The 19,085-nt window shown below is 46.9% G+C and overlaps 1 protein-coding gene across 2 annotated transcripts in view; it reads right to left on the reverse strand.

Annotated features, from left to right (window-relative positions):
* The window catches only part of EPAS1 (endothelial PAS domain protein 1), an 88,199-nt gene that overhangs the window by 36,720 nt on the left and 32,394 nt on the right, over window positions 1–19,085 (reverse strand). For both annotated transcript variants that reach the window (XM_069495098.1, XM_069495097.1), the window contains exon 2: window positions 1,514–1,704. In XM_069495098.1, coding sequence (XP_069351199.1) covers window positions 1,514–1,704 — 191 coding nt within the window. The remainder of the gene's footprint in view (window positions 1–1,513; window positions 1,705–19,085) is intronic.

Genomic DNA, 19,085 nt, shown 5'->3' on the forward strand with positions numbered 1-19,085 from the left:
GGGAAGGGGTCTCCATCTAATCATTAAATCCTCCACTGTCTACTCTGTATATGTGTAAAGATAATTCCAACATTACCAGACATTGCCCTCGGCTGTCCAGGAAGACAAGCCTCTTTAAAAGAAGGAGGTACACAAGTGCCCTGTGAGGGAGTCTCTAAGCCTTTCTTACATCCAGCGATGCAAGCCTCGCCAGGGCTTCAGCTCAGGGTGCTCCTTCTGCAGCATCCATGACTAGGACTCTGCTGCTGCCTTGCACTGTTTTTTTGAAAGTATTCAGAGAGCATGTCTTTGCCCTTGGTTCTCCCCGTGCTGCCAGCACAATTGGCCTCGTTAGGCTCACGGTACAGGCTCAGCCCTCTAACCCCTAGGCCCACTGAGCCGTCCTATTTTCTGAAAGTCTTCCCCCCATATCCTTCCTGCGCCGCAGGGCCCAGAATAGCACACGCTGGTCTGGCCTCCCCGCCTCACGCTGGATTCCCTCTGCTCAGGGTTTCTTTCCCAGAATAGCCACTTCATAACAGGATGACAGAATCAACCCGTCTCCAAGGCACCAGCTCACTCAGGAAAACCAACCACAAAAGAACCTTCCCTCCCTGACGGTCTCCCTGCGCTCACCCCCTCAGACACTGCCCACCTGTCGCACCAGACCAGCGTGGGGAGGGCACTTCGTGCTGCCCAGTTTCCTTACAGAACTGACACACTAGATGATATTTTCACAAGGGATCTGAAGCTGGAAGACTCCTCAGGACACCTCTTTCTGGTCAGGACTAACAGGAAATGGTTTTTTGAAGTATGTAACTCTCCGAGAAAAAAAATGTTTTGTGAGCTTGCAAGTTGCAGAGATACTAGGGAGGGTGAGAATTGGTTGGTTCCCAGAGAGGGTGACGCTTCAGGCTGTCATTCATCAAGGACTCCCCAGGGTGAATGAGTGAAGCTGGGCCAGGTGCTTTACAGACATCATCTCGGTCAATACTTACAGATACTCTGAGCAATAAGTATTTTGAACTCCACTTTACAGATAAGGAAATCAACATTCAAAGAGACCAAATGATCGGCCTGGCCTAACTGGCTAGCAGGAGGGCAAAAATCGTATGGGCACACCTCCTCGCCACTCTGGAGAAGGCAGCTAAAGATTAAAATGCTTCCTATGGATTCAATCTAGTGTGGGGTACGGGTCTTACGGCCAGAGGACAACAAGCTGGCAAGTCAATAAAAGCTGTTCTTGGTTCTCCCAGCTCCTGTGTTCTCCCAGCCTCCAGGTGCCTATGCTCTTCCTTGGTCCTGCCTGCCCTGGCCCTTGCCCATGGCTGGATTCATTGCGAGGGTCATTGCTGGAGAGCAGATGTTTAGTGTGAAAGAGTAAAGCACTAATGATGGCATTTCTGAAAGTTCTGCAGAGTGGACATTCCTGGGAAGGAAAATTTTCCAACTCTTGCACAACAGGGGCCCCCTGTGTGTAGGGACGTGTTGGTAAGGCTGCCTCTGCCCAGCCTGGGGGGCCTGCCAGCCTCACCTGAGGACAGGAGCTTTTGTGTTCGCAGGAAGCTGATAGCCAGCCGCATGATGGAGGCCTTGTCCAGGTGTGAGCTCACGCTGTGAGGCAGAGGCAGCTCGTGGGCCAGCTCGTAGAACACCTCCGTCTCCTTGCTCCGCCGGCACCTCGCAGCATCTCGGGACTTCTCCTTCCTCCTCTCCGAGCTACTCCTAAATTGAGAGAGAGGGGGTTAAGCCCTAAAAAGTCACTGTCATCCTATCATATCCTTGGCCAAGACATCCCCCTGGTCCCCCAACCTCAGTGCAGTCAGACTCTTCCACTGCACTGATCTGGGGCCACACCAGTCCTCTGAGCCACATGCAAGCCACAAGAAACCTGCTTTATATCATTAGCTCTGCCTTTGTGTGTACTGGTGTCTTCTCAACCACCTTCCTCCTCTTGCATTCCCCATGGTGTCCAGAGCAGGGCTTCACATGGGTGGGGGTTGGGCAAAGACTTGATGATTAAATGACTTAACTAGCAATGCCTTGGACCTAACCTGGTCCTGGGTTATCTGGGGACAGGGGTATGTATCCAGGGAAGGAAAGAGAAGGGTGAGGAAGCTATGACCTGGGGCCCAGGTGGCTCTGTCAAAGGCTCTGGAGAACAAGATAAAAAATTATTCTCTTCTCCTGGATAAGACACACTGAGAAAAAATGAAGCCCAGTACTGGACCTTAGATGCCATTTCGTTTCAGAGAGCGATTTCCACAGTAAAAATTGAAAATGCTGTTACAGCCCGAGAAGAACACTGAGTCAGACATTCATCAGTCTGGAGCACCAAAGCGTACACCTGTCAAGGGTTAAAAAGGAGTGGGAAAAAATATGTCTTCTTCCTAAACCCTGCCAGAACAGGCTGCCAGCCTGTCTCACGCTCATGGTCCCTTTTGTTGCAGGATGGAAAGAAAGGTGACACACACCAAAGCATGCCTCTTTCAGGAAGTCCTCAAGAAATCCTGGATCTTCTTATAAAGCCGTTCTAACATGGGCAAGTTTAAAAGTCAGAATGTCTGGGTTGTTTTCTGCTTGCTGGCTCTGTAAACAAATTATTTAAAATACTTAGCCTCAGTTTCCTAATTTAGAAAATGACAATAATAGTATTTACCCTTCAGAGTTACAGTGAGAACCAAATGTAGGAATTTAGGTAAAATCTTTAGCACCAGGCCTATCCTAACTATAAGCAACCAATGTTAGTTAATACTAATTTAAAAATCTGTCCATGAAAAGATGATTATGAGAGGTAAGAAGTTACAAAATAGTACAGCACAATCCCATTTTTTAGCAATTTATGTATTATACATACTACTTCCTATAAACTATATAGGAAAAAGCCTAGAATAAAATAATAGCATTATTATAGGTATCATATAGCACTTACAATAGTCCAGGTACCATCTTAAGCAGTACATTAGCATCTTTAACTCACACAACTACCTTTAGAAGCAAGTATTATTACTATTCCTAATTTACAGATGAGGAAGCTGGCCCCGAGAGGCTGAGTAATCTACCCCTGGCCTCTAGCAGGTAAATGCCCACTGCCTACGCTCTGCACTGGGCCCAGGCTCTGCACTGGGCAGGTGGGCTTTAGAATCCAGGCACTTAACCACCAATGACCGCCCTGTCTCTACTCAAAACTGTTAGCAGTCAAAGGGAACTGAGGTTGGGGGGAAAGTGTTTTTGTTTTGGTTTTTGCTTTGTTTTGTAGTGCTTATCAGTATTTTCTTATGTTTCTAAAAATAACCTATATTGCTTGTTTAATAAAGAAACAAGCTTGTTTTTTATTTTTTTAAAAAAGTGTCCAATGCAGTTGATGGCTCTCAAGGCCTCAGTCCAGCCAGCTCCAGTGGGCTCACTCTGTCCTGCCTTGCAAGATTTCCAAAGCCAGGGGCTGCTTCTCTTTTTGTTTGGCTTTGCAGCCTGTTATCTGGACAGAAAAATCAGTATTTTGGGATTTATGGAATGTTGACATGCCTCTCAAACCCCTCAAGATTTGGGGCAGAAGCACTGTTTTGACTTTACGATATGCTTCACTTAAAAAGAATGTCCACCTCCATAGATGGGTGAAGCATCATGTACTCAGACTACAGGAAGAATCGACCAATAGCTATTGATGGCTGGGAAGAACCTTCAGAAAAATTGTGCAATGAACGAAACTGTTTTTCTTGTCCCATGTCCCTTTTCTGTTTCCTTTAACCCGTTTCCCTTTCTCCCTGACTTCCAACTCTCAAGACTCCTACCCCTGCACTCCACCCTTTCCCATCCTCAGAACTTGCCCCAACTAAACCTTTAGTGGAAGTTTGTGTATTAGTCCCTCCTGTTTGCATTTTAATCCTGACTTGCAATTGTGGAGAAAAAGCCATTAAAGGTCTGCAGGCATTCTGGCACAGGAGAGGAAGGTGAGAAGGGGACAGGCCATCGAAACTGCACACATCACGCCCTGGGTCACGAGGACCAGGTAAAAGGCACTGAATTCCATTCCCCAACATTACACCCCGCACTCTCCAACAAAAGCATCATCAACATGTAACCCAGTCACTGGGGGCACCTAGAGAAGCCATCTGGGGCGGAAGAGATCCCAGCACAGGCTGTGGCATTCACACCAACATCTGCATGCACAAGCTTCCCTTTGCCATTGCTCCTTCTTACGAGTAGAAGAGCTGACAAGGCAGAGAGGAAGAGCCAGGTAGGGAATAGGCAGAGTCAGTGCTCTGTCTGACAATGGCATTTGACATTTGAGTCCTGCCATGTTCTTCCAACCATGCAAACGTTTATTGACACCAACTTTTGTGCCTGGTGCTGCACCAAGAACTTTACATGTATTATTTCACTGTAATCTTCCTAACAGTGCAATATGTTAGGTATTGTTTGCACAATTTACAGACGTGGAAACTGAGGCTCAGATATAATATGTCATTTGCCTAAGGTCACAAAGCCAATGCCAATATAAGCCCTTGGAGGGTCTATAGTCAGTGAGCAGACACACTGAGAAGCCCTGAGACACACAGAGGCTCCCTATCTAATTCCATCCTTGCAACCAAGGTGAGCAAGATAGGTATTACCATCGTCCCCCTTTCACAGATCTGGAAACTGAGAGCAGACCAGGCTAAGTTACACGCTCAGGGCAATCCAGCTAATCAGTGGCAGAGCTAGGGCTAGAACCCTACTCTTCCTGGGCCAATACTCTTTTCACTGCTTAACTGTAGGAGATAGTGGCTTTGGCAAGAAATAAAGGAACAGCAACATCTTAACTTTTAGGGAAGAAAAGATTGAGAATCTTAGGCAGTTTCTTGGTTTAAAAGCCAAGGAGGTAGAATTTCAGCTGAACCTAGAAGGACAAATTACAAAGTCCTTACAATGTTTTAGGGGTTCAGAAAGCACTTTTTTTTTTTACATGTGTCATCTCATTTGATTCTCATAACAACCCTGAGAGATAGGAACTATTATTCCCATTTAATAGAAAAGGATGTGGAGATTTAGAGAGATTAAATAATTTGCTAAAAAACATTGTCTCAGACCTAGTTCTTCTGGGTCCAAGATCAAAAGTTTTTCCATTGGCAGCAAGGAAACTATTATTTATTGTACAATTTTGACATGCCCAGTGCAATTTCCCACAAATTGGATGTTCATACATACTATGGGGAGAAGAAGAAGGCTGAGATTAGAAAAAGATATAGTGACAAAAATTCTGTGGTGGAAGACTGTCCTTAAGCGAGTACCCATTCACCCTAGGAAAAGACCTGGAACCTTAGGAGTAGGATTAAGGACCAGTGTCTGAGTTCCAATGGCGTGTTGGGGGGAGGAAGAGGAATCGGTGTTGTGGGCGTTAGCAGATGCAGGTCCCTTGCTGTAGGGCTGGGAGTGTGGTGGGGTGTTATCAGATGCAACTCCACAGTGCTCTGCAAAAGCAGCAAGTCTGACCCTGCTGCAGTACTTATCCACAAAGCAGGTGGAGAACAAGCAGTTTCTGGGTTTTTTTTTTTTCTTTTTTGACATTTTAATATGCACAAACATACTCACTCTCCCCAAGTTGGAAACTCACATTCTGAGACATTTGATCCCAACTAAAGGAAATGACCACGTAAGAACCCGGCAGCCAGTCAAAAGATAAAACAAAATTGTGCAGAAAAACATCAGCAGGTATGTGCTACAGCTTGACCATGAAAACCTCTTTGCCCAGAGCTTCATTATCTTAAAAACATCTTCTTAACTTTTGGGTCATTGCTCCAAGCATGGCTTAAGGATCCCTACTTAAGTCATTAATCTAAAGATGATCTGCTTTTGGTCAAGATGATCCTGGCTTCTGACTTCCATATGAACACAGCCTCAAATGGGGCCCTAAGATGTCACTGGCTGCACCAAGGGGGTGGTTGCTTAATTAGCTAGATTCCTGACATTTAGAGTGATTAGGACTCATGTGCCTAATGCCTGGGGCCATCCAGGTATCAAAACAATATGCCTATTACCCTATACAGTTAAATGGCTTAGAAGCAGAATGGATTTCAGCACATCACTGAAGCTAATTAAGCCAGCTTGGATCAGTCTATTGGTTGGTGGTGAAATTCTGAGCTGGTGCCAATTCACAGGAGGCTGTGAATGGAGGAGGTGAAGGTCAAATGCAGTTGGGAGGGATCTAGTGACCCTTCAATAGGGCTGTGTGGCTGCTGCACAGGGGCTGCCTGATGAGAGAAACACACCCAGCTCAGGTCCCAGAGGCCAAGAGGAGTCACTGGCCCCCACCTTAGTAGCTGATTGCTTCATAGATTAAATTAGAGGAGAACCAAAGCCGGGGTTCTCAGTCTTGGCTGCTCACTGGAATCACCAGAGGACCCTTGAAAATCAGATGCTTGGGTCCTGCCCCTGGAGATTGTGATTTAATAGGTCTGAGGTGCAGGCTGAGCATTGGTGTTTAAAAGCTCCCCACGTACAGCCAGGGCTGAGGACCACTGTTCAAAGCAGTCTGTTTCAGGAGGGCTTTTTTGGGGTGTAAGGGATGGAATTTGGAGTTAAATGTTTTTTGGAGATGCAAACAGCTGTGTCACCTTCTTAGAGAGTAGGTGGAAAACGATATTGGGGCCAGGTGCATTTCATAAACAATCTCATTTGATCCTCCCTTAAATTACACAGTGTTCTTGGTCCCATTGTGCAGAGCAGTGGTTCTCAACTTTGCTTTGCATCAGAATCACCTGGAAAACTTATTAACACAGAGATTCCTGGGCCTGTGATCACATATCTGCAGAAGACTGAAAACCCAGTTTACTTCTAAAACCTAACCACGGTCTTTCCCTCTATCACGCACTGCACTCATGTTCACTGTGTCCAGCAAATTTGGAGCCACCTTTATGAGCCAAACAGTTATTTATCTAGGAGCGGGTGTGACTATCAGTGGACCAGACACTGTGGCTGATAGAAAGAGGGAGGTGAAAATAATGAGACAGAGATTTGAAATAGAGGCCACAAAATAGGCAGCTACTTCCTCAAACTACCATCTTGGGAGAAGCCTATATCTTAGTCCCAGCAGGTGGCCATGGCTCTAAGTATTTAGAAAAGTAGAGTTAATTTCAGAGCCACATAAGAAAATCAGTCACAACTCCTCATAGGACACACCTCACTTGAAACTCCAAACAATATCATCCAGCCTTCCCAGCCCTTTAGTCACCAGACTTGGCTGTGGATAGGTCATGGTTGTTTGAAAGAATACAATGTGCCCTCAAAAGATAAGGCTTATGCCACAATTGAAGGTATTCAAAAGAATGCTCCTGCCTCTGAGAGCAATTGCAAAGGAGTGGCAAGAATGTTTTAGATGAAGGCAATGTTCCAGCGGCCAACTTTCTGGGTACATTCTCATGTTCAAAGCCTGTAGTGATTAGTAGGGGAATCTATTATTTAGTGGAGGGAAAGGCATCAGTGTTAGCCAGCCAAAATAGAAGATATTAAGTTAGCAAGTTCAGGAGGAACTGGGCAGATCAGACAGACCTTGACAAGGGTAAAACGGCATCAATACATTTTAATATACACACATACCTCTTGTGAGGGCATGGGCTCTGTCCTGAAGGAGACCACAGCTCAGCTGGGAGATTAATAATACAGACTAGTATATCAAAAGTCCTACCAGGGGGGACAAAGAAGAGGGAAGACATGAGGGCTAGAGTGGCTAAAATAGGAATGGATGCTTTCACTTGCCCCTTCCCTGAAGGAGGAATCCTGGCAAGTCTCCCATATCTCAACCTCCCCAGGCCCCTCCTCCTCTGGGGCTGAGCCGCAGCTCCCTGACCTACTCAGATGGTCTGTGTCGCTGGAGCAGAGGGCCTGGACTGCATTCAGAGTTGACAGTAATGTCTGGGGCCCACCCAACATGGCCCTCTAATGGTCAATTCTGCTTGGGGCTGGCTGGAAATGCTTATCTGCTGGCCTCCCTGCCCCAGGCAGCCTCTGAGAAGAGAGCAGCAGATTCAATTACCAAGTAGCCCATCTGGGGCTCCAGATAACACAGCTCCTTGCATAACCTGAGGACATGTGGTGTCCCCAGCCCAGCTGGGAAAGCTGTGCATGCACTGTACAGGAGGAGCTGTGATGGACTGTCCCTGTGCTTGGCTTCACCAAGCCTGAGCCTTAGCAGATGTTATGGTCGTAATGTTTGTATCGCCCCAAAATTCATATGTTGAAATCTTCACTCCCAATGTGATGGTATTTGAAGACAGGGTGTTTGGGGGGTGATTAGGTCATGAGGGTGGAGCCCTCATGTATGGGATTAGTGCCCCTTTACAAGGGGCCTAAGTAAGACCCTTTGCCCCTTCCACCATGCAGAGACACAGTGAGAAAGCACCATCTATGAATCAGAAAGTGGGCCCTCGCTAGATGTTGACTCTTTTGACAGCTTGACCTTGGACTTCCCAGGCTCCAGAACCATGAGAAATAAATCTCTGTTGTTTCTAAGCCACTTGGTTTATGGTATTTTGCTGTAGCAGACCAAATAAAGACAGTGGGGCACTCTTTATTCTACACATTAGTGAATAATACCACTTTACATTTGTATCATACGTTACAGTTTATAAAGCATGTTATAAGTGAATCTGTAAATCTATAAGTAAATCTGTAAATTTTACACAGTAGGATAGAAACAGCAGCTACCATTATCCCCATTTTAGAGATGAGAAAATTGAGGCTTAGAAAAATGAGAATAGGTGAAATTGGAAATCCCCTGAGTTCTGATTTTCTCAAGGCCCCACGAACAGAGAGCAGGCTGCCAAGCAGCACTAAACACGTTGCACAATTACAGACAGACCTTCATTATCTGTCCATCTGGTAACTTAGCTTTTTCTGATACACAATTCTCTTTTAAAAAATGCTTTGATGGAGATAAGGGTAATACATATTTAGTATAGGCAGCTTAAAAAACACAGAAAGGCATGAAGAAACAAATGGAGATCTCCTTGGATTTATGGATTTTTACTTTGCTCTTTTTACTCAACATTATGTCACATTATCAAGAATTCTTTCAAAATGTTCCCAATAGCCAGCAAAATCATGCTGTGCGGATGGATCACAATGCATTTTACTCTTCTTTTACTGTTGTTCAGTTACGGCTTCTAATTTTTAGCTGTTATAAATAACACTATGATGACTACCTTTGTATCAGGTATCGCTTTTTGAATTATTTTTTTATAATAAAAGATGATATGCATCCAGCTTGCTACCAGCTTCCCATAGCGACCTCACAGTGACATCCCCCTGCCCTGCCCCTCTGAAAGCTGAGAACACAGATTTGGCAGCATCAGCATCCTTGGGACCACAGCCAGCACCACTGAGCCCGGGAAGAGGTGCTTCAGAGGGAGAGATCAGAGGGAAGGAAAACTGAATGTGCAACTGTCTCAGCCTTGGATGGGGGCTCAGTCTCCTTTCTCTATCTAGTCACCAGCTCTCTTCGGCTTCCTCTTTTCCTCGTGCCCTACACAGGTTAGAACATCCGAAGAGAGATGACCCACTAATGCCGAACTGGAGTTCTCCTTTGATTCCATCCAGCTCCAGCTGGAAGATGGCCACTCTTCTTGGTCAGCAGGATCTCTCCCCCTGACGCAAAAATAGTGTTCTTTCCATCTTCCCCACCCCTCACCATATCCAGTGCGGTGACATGTACAGAAGACTTGGTGGCACCCTCACCCATGAAAAGGGGGAGGAAGCTAGCAGCTGCAGGGGCACGTGCCTGGCTCTCCATTGCTCTCTGTGGCCTCTGATGTTCGCCACCACCCGACCCCTGACACTGTGCAGACTCCAGCTAGGGGACTAATTAATTTCAGCAAGCTGAGATACTGCGGCTGCTACTATACAACTAGGAAACAACCACGTATAATACTCTCCAGGAATAAAGAACTCTGATCATACTGCCTCTAGTTTAATCCGGGAGCAATCTTGTGATGTAGCTATGACACCATTCCCATTTTACACATGAGGAAACAGACCCCAAGGATGGGAGTGGCATGCCCTGCACCCTCACCAGTGAGGGAGCCAGCACTCAAACCTGCATCATCTGGCCCTAAATCCCACACTCTTGATTGTAATTGGGCAACCTTCCCCCAAATGCCAACAAGCAGGTCCCTCTCACAGATTCCAAAGACTTAGCTGAGCTGGGTATATTGCGGGTGAAGCTCCTAGGATACTTAGTTTGCTGAGCTTTTGGATATATACACTCAGTCTGGGGAGCAGCAAAGAGGGACATCCTAGCCATCCTCTTGCCCTAGGTCAGCCCGTCAGCTGGCAAACTAGCCCCTGTGGGATAGTTTTCCTTCCTTGGCTTGGAGAGATCTGTCTTTAAAAAAAGCAAAAAACAAACTCTTACTTTTACTTTGCTAGCAGAGCCTACGGATGTCACAGGTTAAGTGTTCCATTCTCACTAGACTGTGTTCTTTGGTGCCACTTCTCTGGGCTTGAGGGTATTTCCCCACACCCAAGCTGCTACCAGATCTGATTTAGATTTTTTTCCTTGGGGCTTCTACCCATCAGCAGCCTTCTTCCTTTGGATCTTTCAGGCTTCCAACAGCATAATCTGCGGTTTGGCTCAAACCCTTCTGTGTGTGCAGCCATCCTGTTCCTACAACACCGCCTTCAGCTAAGTAAGTTGACAAGCAAATCACACAGCATCAGGATAAAGGAAAAGGTGGCTGAGGGGGTTGGGGACAGCAGCTCTAAACCATAAGTAGAGGCCTCACTTTCCAGCCTCACCTGTCGGGGCAGGTGTGGGTGGCCTGGCTCTCCCGGGTGCTGCTCAGCCCTAGTGGCTTGGCCACTGGCGGTGTGTTGGGCCTGCAGGGAGCTTGCCCACTGGAGACTGCACCTGTAGGGGATGCTGGGACTTTGACGGGAAAGCGACTGCTAACCTGTGAAGATGCACTGACAGCGTGAGCATTGGCCAGAATGACTGGGCCAGCGTGGCCTCGGCCAGATCAAGATCTGGAGGCCGAGAAAGACGTTGGAATGGAGGTGCAGCTGTGGGCTTTACCCCTCTGGGACCATGCGACCCAGAGTGTTTGTACCCTCACAGCCGGGCTTGCCACCAAGGGCTGCTGAGACCCAAGTCCATGCAGCTGCAGTTCGTGCTTGGTTTTTATTCCAAGGATAGGTAGGCTGACATGGGTCTGCCCACCTGCCTGTGACCTTGACCTCTTCACCTAGATGGGGCTGTGTGCTCCAGCTACCCAGCTATACCACTGCTGGCTGGGGGCACCTGCCGGGACCACTCCACACAGACTTCATATTACTTTAATCACCTCTTTTAAAATCCCACCTTAAGGATCACCTGAGGTCAGGAGTTTGAGACCAGCCGGAGCAACATAGCAAGACCCCATCTCTACAAAAAATTTAAAAGTTACCAGGCATGGTGGCATGCCTGTAGTCCCAGCTACTGAGGAGGGTGAGGCAGGAGGATCGCTTGAGCCCAGGAGTTTGAGGTCAAAGTGAGCTGTGATGACGCCACTGCACTCTAGCCCAGGCAAAAGAGTGAGACCCTGTCTCAAAAAATAATAATAAAATACAGGAAAAGGTTAAGAATTAGTATCCATAGGAATATGGGCATTACAGTTGAAATTTTAAGCAAGAGGTGTTAAAGTGATTTGAAAGATTTAATGCGCTCCAACGAAATTATTTTTGTGTTGGCAAAACTTGAGAATACATTGGTCTTGAATTGAAAACAAATAAAGCATAAGTAGTACAAATGGGTTCAAATTGGAGACATTGGATTAAAACCACTTCTGCGACTTAAGTTCTGCAAATTCCTCAAAGCCGTTCACTGTTCTAGATGTTTCATAAGAATTCTAATCCAACTCTTAATTAGAATAAAAGGTTTCCATCTGGAAAGAGTCATGGTGTATACACACTCAAAGGGGTGTGTGTGTGTGTGTGTGTGTGTGTGTGCGTGTGTCAGTGTTTTGTCAGCTCTGAATCAAATCCGGGATCTGAACTAGTGCTGCTGACAGCTGCCTGTGGAGTCACGCACAGTAGCACTTCCCAACCTCATCACCCGGGGATCTTGTTACAGGGCAATTTCTGATCCAGCAGGGTCTGGCTGGAACCTGAGAGTCTGCATTTCTAACCACCTCCCAGATGATGCTGATGCTACTGGTCTGTGATGCTACCTCACACTTTGAATAGAAAGAGACCCAGGGACACATAAGATCTTGAAGCCAAAGACACAACGAAGATGCCATATGGCAGGGTGTTACCTGATACCATCTTTATCCAGTCTTAGACAGGGACCTGAAGTCTAACAAATCAGGTCTTCTCTTCTGCCAGGAAGAATCCTGTTCTCTTTATACCTTTTTTGATGGGACTTCACTAAGCCCTACTTTGGCATCCTTCCCCACCTCTATCACCTCATCCCTATTTCTTAAAAATCCATCCCTCAGGGCCAGCTCAAGCCCCACTTCATACAGGAATGTCCCTGGCCCCCTAGCAGCCTTCCCCGTGGCACTTCCTGTCCACATCACTTACTCACTGGCCCTTATTAAAGGGCCCCCTCTCTTGCTGACTTTTCCATGCAAACATCCTGCCCCTATAACTGGACTGTAAGTAGAAGACACAACATCTTCTACTTTTGTGTACCCTTCACAGGACCTTGGGCCAGGACAGACAAACTGTGTAAATATTTGCTAATTGCCTGTAGGGACACAATTCAATTGTGCCCTTTACTCTTTTCCTTTCCCTCTCAGGAAAGAAAAAGTGATCCCAGCTGCCTTGGCCTCCATCCCCAGCCCAGGGCCATCGCTCCTCTCCCAGGAGCTGCAGCTGGGCCAGCTTAGATTTCAGTTTGCTCTCTGCAGCTCCTCTTCCCTTCAGTGAAGAGTTAAAGCATTGGGAAGGCTTCTTCCCGCTTGGAAATCTCCATTTCCTCCTGCAGCATGAACAAGAGAACTCTATGGACAGAGGCTGTGCGAGCCAACTGTGCAGGGAGTGAACTCATTCTGAATGGGGCTCTTCTAACAGCCGCCAAGTCAAGTCATTAAGATGCCATCCCCGAGGTGCAGCCCCCAGCGTCACCTCTGGGTACCCATATCCTCATGCCTGCCTGCAAAAAGGATGAATGGTGAGCACAGAGCTAGTGAAAGCAAGCTCTTTCATGAGCAGGCATGAGAGGACCCCATCCTCCCTGCTACGGTGGGGGCGGGGTACTGCAGAGGAGTAGAAGCAGAAGTCGGTCCTCCTCCCTCCCACCCACTCCCTTTACCACGCTGAACTAAAATGAACCCTCTGATTTACATGAGGTTGCTAAACAGATTGCTCCCCAAAAGGCAACCAAGGAGGTGGGGGAGGCTAATAACATTAGAGAAAATATCTGCAATGCCAAAAATAATCCCTGTGTCATGAGAAAACAGAGCTGGGCTGCCTCAGAGGCCAGCGCTGGGTATACTCAGGAAGGAGGGGGCAGAAATTCCCCTGGCAGTGTCGTCAGACATTCTGGGTGGAAAAAAAAAAGGCCATAACTGGAATGGACAGTTGTCAGAGAGAACTCTTTTCAAGTACAGAATATGATTTTAAGGGGTCAGGCACTTTAATTTCAAAGAAAATAACATTTGTTTAGTCTTTTAATTTATTTCAGACACTTAAATTTCAAAGAAAATAATATTTGTGGTCTTTTAATCAGGACTGATGCTTGATCACATGCTAATAGTGAAATATCCTAGGATCTGCCTTACTAATCCCAATTCGATGCCAGAACTTCTGGTGCCTGGAATTTAAAGTATTTCAACACAGCCATGGGGGGGGGGGAAGCACAGTATCCCTCACTCTTCTGTCCCCATCCCATAACCCCTTCTCCCCACCCTATGAAAGAAAGGAAAAGAAAAAAGAAAGCAAAGAGAAAGGAAAAAGGAGAACGAGAGAAAGGAGCCCGTGGAGAATCTCTCCTGGACTTTATGAAGCACCCGATTCGGGGCCCATTTACATGGTTACATGTCCAGCCCTGTGGGATCTGGTTCACCGCCAAAGGGCAAGCACTCACTTTCTCCCAACTCTTCCCCCTTCTACTCTGATGAGAAGTGAGATGTCTGGTCATTTGGGAGGCTATACTCCATTCCTTTGCAAAGAAGTCATCAAAAGCCACAGGAAATGCTAAAAGTCTTTCCCAAATTACCATAATGCTGTCAAATGATAACATTGAGCAATTTGGGAAATCAGATTGTATTTTTCCCCCCAGCAATGGCTTATTCCCTCCACTCATTCAACAAATATTTATGGTTCCCGTTTCATGTGCTGGGGCTGTGAGCACTAGAATGAACCGTGGAACAATGATTCCTGACCTCAGGGAGCTTGCAGAGAAGTGAAGAGTTATGTCCTGAAGGGACAGGCTTAGTAGTCAGTCGATGCCATAGGAGGAATTTGAGAAAGCCTGCATGCCTAGAGCAGACAGGTAGAGCTCTGTGCTGGGGGTGAGATTTGAAGGAGGGAGGCAATCCAGAGGGCAGAGGGATGACAAAGGCCAAGATACCACTGCAGGCCTGAGCCGGTGGGGGGGCGGGTGTGCTACTGGTCAGGAGACAGGCTACAGCAGGGTGCAAGGCTGTGGAAGTCAGGGTGGGGAGAATCCATTCATTAAACAAACCCTGTTGAGTATCCACGAGGTGCCAAGCACAACGGAGGGATTTAAACAACAAAAGGACAGGTAAATAAAGTCAGATGATCAGATAACAGCCTATCTTGCTGATGAATTTAGTGGCCGAGGTGCCAGGTGGTGGGCAGTGCAAGCACCCAGCCTCCATGCCCCTTCTGCTGGTCATACTTTTGCCATGCAGTATGAGAAACCCTCTTTTTTTGGCATCAAAGCCAGGGAAAATTAATCCCTTTGTTAGAAGCTCTAAATATGGCGGCAACCCTTGGGCTGCCACAGACTATAGCTTTGGCACAGTCCACAGGGACCTCTGCAAGGCATTTCTGCTTAGCAGTAACTCATGTTACCCATGGGATGGAAAACAAACTGCATCCAGGGCACATGCCTCCTCTGGCTCCAGCGGTGTTTCATTTATGTCCAGACTTTAGCCCCCATCTTCCAGCTGTTTCCCCTTGTTCTCACTTTCTTTACTGCTGATCAAGAGTAAGATTTGAATCAGACCTTGTAGAGAGGAACAGCTCACAAGCCCACCATCCTTTCCCCCAAACCTCTTTCAGCATGGAAATGGCTCCCTGCTTCCCTCACGACAAAGTCCAAGCTCGACATGCCTCATGGGTCCCCCAGCTCCAACCTTGCTTTCCAAACTTATTAATAGCTCCCACTGGCCGGTGGCTGCGTGCCTGCTCCAGCCAGACCACACTGTGCACAAACACCCCTAAACTCAGCACCCCTTTCTGCTGCCCAGCCATGTCCCCAGTGGACTTGTTCTACCTGCTCTCCTTCCTTTCCGACCTTCCAAACCCTATACTTTGAGAGCCAACATAGGCTTCCACCTCCACCCAGCCTACACTGGTCTCCTCCACACCCCTGCCCCGAACACCCAGAGAATCAATCTGTGCCACTTAACTGCAAGGCACCATCACCTTATTATTCCTTATCTTAAGGGTTTCCTCCGAGGGCACAGGAAAATGTCAAACTTCTTAAGTATCACAGTACCTTACCCCAACAATAAAGTGTCATGTAGCTCCTTCAGTCATGGTATGGTGAGCTGGAGTGAAGATTAAACTGGCCACCCCATCCCCAGCTGTAGGATCAGCATGGCGGAGTTTAACGTTTCGGTGCTTTCCAGTAGAAAGTGGATGAATACAGAGGAGTGAGGGTGTCTGTATCCATCACTAGGTTACCTAACACCCCATGACTCCTCACTGTCCCCAGGAAATAGATCCGCATATCCTCAGGATGTTTTCACACAGAGGTGGCTGGCGGTGCCTGCTGTCCACATCACAGGTGTGTTCAGTGAGCCAGCTGCCAGTCAGCTCTTTCTGACACAGGTGAACAAGCCCTGACAAGGGCGGACCCCTCCCGTCCCCAAGAAGCCAGGGAAGTTTCTGCCTCAGATCCCACCTCCTTGACACAACAGAACAATCTGTTGCCCAATACCACCGACTGCCCGGAGCCCTCACATGTGTGGGTACCCTGCTTGGAGTCAGATTGCTGGCAGATGGATGCCAGGATGCCAGGGCTTGGCCAGGGTTCCACCCTTTGGGTGCTAGAACACGGAGGTGAGCAAATGGGCCACGCCTCAGGAAAAACACACATACATCATATACACACACACACACACACACACACACACACGCTACTAAACACAAAAATCCTAAGAAACAAAACAAACAAATTAAAAACCCAATGGCAACTCTAAAGACCATCAAGTGGGGTTAAATAATGACCCACACTTTGGAATAAATACTCTCCATTAGCCCAAACTTCAAGTTTTAAAATTCTGCTCCCCCAACCTTCTGCCTCCCCTCACCCCAACACACACACACCAGACCAGGAGGGGTTAACAGAAGCCAGCTGCTCCTCTTATCTGGCTAACCTGCTAATGGCAAGTTTCTGCCAGGAGGTTCTGCCAGTGGTTTCTGCAAATCACTTTTATTAGAGATAATGTCATTTTTACTTCATTATCTAGCCCAGCAGTCAAAGAGAAAACAAATTGATTTTTTTTTCTGTGAAACACCAGTTCTGTCCATTAATGCTGACAGGTGACAGGGAACTGAAACTCCTGGGCCACACTTCTCAAGAGCTTTTGGTTAAAAGACTTGGCACTTAGCACTCTGTTTCCTGGACTGAGCAGAGCACACCGGGCAGCCTCTTCGCAACGGTTGGTTTCTGTGTCTGTGATGCTGGCTGCCCTGACTGCTCAAGAAGGGACGGCTGGCGACACCATGGCCAGCCCGCCTGCATACTCAGCTCTGCCCCGGCAGATAAGACAGTTGTATAACATCCAGGCAGGCGAGTGCAGGAGCACTGTTAATTCTACTTTGTGGAAAGCAATAATTAACATGTGAGTCAGCAGCAGAGAAAGACTTTAAGCCTGGGGAAAAAACCACCCCAAAGTCCTGAAGCCTCAGAGGCAGCGCTGTGTTCGATTAAATGATTTAGAAGATTAGCCCGAGTGTGGGGGGACCAGAGTGAAGGTGGCTGTGTAACCCCACTGGCTCTCCTAAGTTGCCTCTCAGCTGCATCTGGGACATCCCAAATCCTGCTCCCAGTGGATAGAAAGAAAATAGGTTCATTTTTCCAGAATCAACTAAAAAATGGTCTTTTCTGTTTTCCTGCATAGTTGTTTCCCTTAATTATTTTAAAAACATTAGATGTAGCTTTGGTTTCATCGGAGTGATTTCTGATGGCCATAAAGATTCTGACAAATGCATCTGTCCTTTCCCACAGCAGACTGCCACCCTATGCCACCTAGAAGAAAGTTCTGAAGCCACTCTCACTTAGCTAAAAAAAAAAAAAAAAAAAGCAAGTATTCCACTGCACTTTAGCATTTTTGTAAAAAGTGTGGCTCTTTGGGATTTAAACCCCATCTGGTATTTATGTTTGGTGAGCTTTAGCTTTCATTAACTTAACATTTAGTGAGTGCCAACCATGCTCCAGGCACTGAGGACACAGAAGGGGACAGGTCTCTGCCCTCCAGGAGCTGACAGCCTAGTGAGGGAGATGGACAAGCAGACTAGGCCAAGGGGCACACGCCAGGTGGGTGTAGCTAGACTGCCTGGGCTTGAAGGCTCAGATACTTACTCTGTGCCCTGGAGCAAGTGACTCAAGTTTCTCTAAACTTCAGTGTCCTGTGAAACAGTTACTCTACAAGTACCTGCTCTCATAGAGCTCTTGTGAGAAATAAATAATACATACATGTAACATGCTTAGAATTGTGCCCAACACATACCATGCACTCAACAGTGTGGAAGCTATTGCTGCAGAAGTCAGTCGCAAGTGCTCTGGGAGCAAAAAGGACGCCATAACCCAAAGTGGGGAAAAAAGGCGGCTCCTGGAGGGCTTTCTCAGTTGAGATTTTAAGGACAAAAGGGAGTCAGTCAAAACAAGGAGGTGGTGAAGGAGTCCTAACAAGATGGGGCAGAATCAGGCCTGGTGAGGCTCAGGTTGTAGGTGTACAGGCCTTACTGATCAGGGCTGACCTCCAGAACGATGACTGGGACCATCCCTCCTGAGGTGTCCCAAGGTGCCCTCAGCCGGAAGCAGAATCCTGGGTCAGCTAAACCATGGGGCAACCTTATTGTGGTATTTCTTCTTTTTTTTTGCATTCCTTATGCTTTGACAATGAGATGATTGTGTGGATATTACAAGAGGTGATTATCTCCATGGGCACTGAGCCTGTTTTAGCGCAAAGATCTTGCCATGCCAAAGCCAAGACTTCTGAGGTCACAGCTAAGTTGCCAATTGTAGAGAATCTCTGACAAACCTCAAGGCCACCAGGGAATCTGCTCTTTGCAGGATGGCTTATTTTATTAACATAAGCTACACTACACAGGTGCGGGGCAGAAGATAGCCTGTGCATGGGATAGCTTCAGTTCAGGAACTGTGCACTAGACATCTATGTGTGCCTAGCTTTGTGCTCAGGGATTTGAGGGAAGAGAAAAGGCAGCCTGTGCTGTGAAGCGATAACAGCTCAGAAAGGGAGCTGGATTGTGGATTCTGTAAAGCCTTTTATTCCAGATCTCTGTGGGAATGGGAGAGCCTGGTGAAGCTCATGCCCTCACAGGGGGTGGGGGCGGAGGGGTTCAGAGCTTGTTTGCTTCTGTCATGATTAAAAGCATTAAGATAGAAACTTGGAGTAAAAGTTTCAAGAAAAGGTAAACAAAATATTACTGATACTTCTACATGTTACAACAAACACAGGGCATCGTAAATGTTCTAGGACCTCAATCAGAATATTTTGAGCAGTTACATATTCTTGGTTGTTTTCAAGTCATTCTGCGCCTGATTCATCTCCATGCCTGCAGGTGAACTTCATGGCTGTAGGGCAAGAGCTAGGGAAATTAAAATGTGTAATATTCCATAGAGGCAGGCAGAGGTTATACAGACGTCAGTGGTGTTTTTGCCTTTAAGAAATATTTTTGGTTTCTTTTAAAAATAGAAAGGCTACAGAGAT

Source organism: Eulemur rufifrons, chromosome 19 (assembly GCF_041146395.1).
Source record: "Eulemur rufifrons isolate Redbay chromosome 19, OSU_ERuf_1, whole genome shotgun sequence".
NCBI lineage: Eukaryota > Metazoa > Chordata > Mammalia > Primates > Lemuridae > Eulemur > Eulemur rufifrons.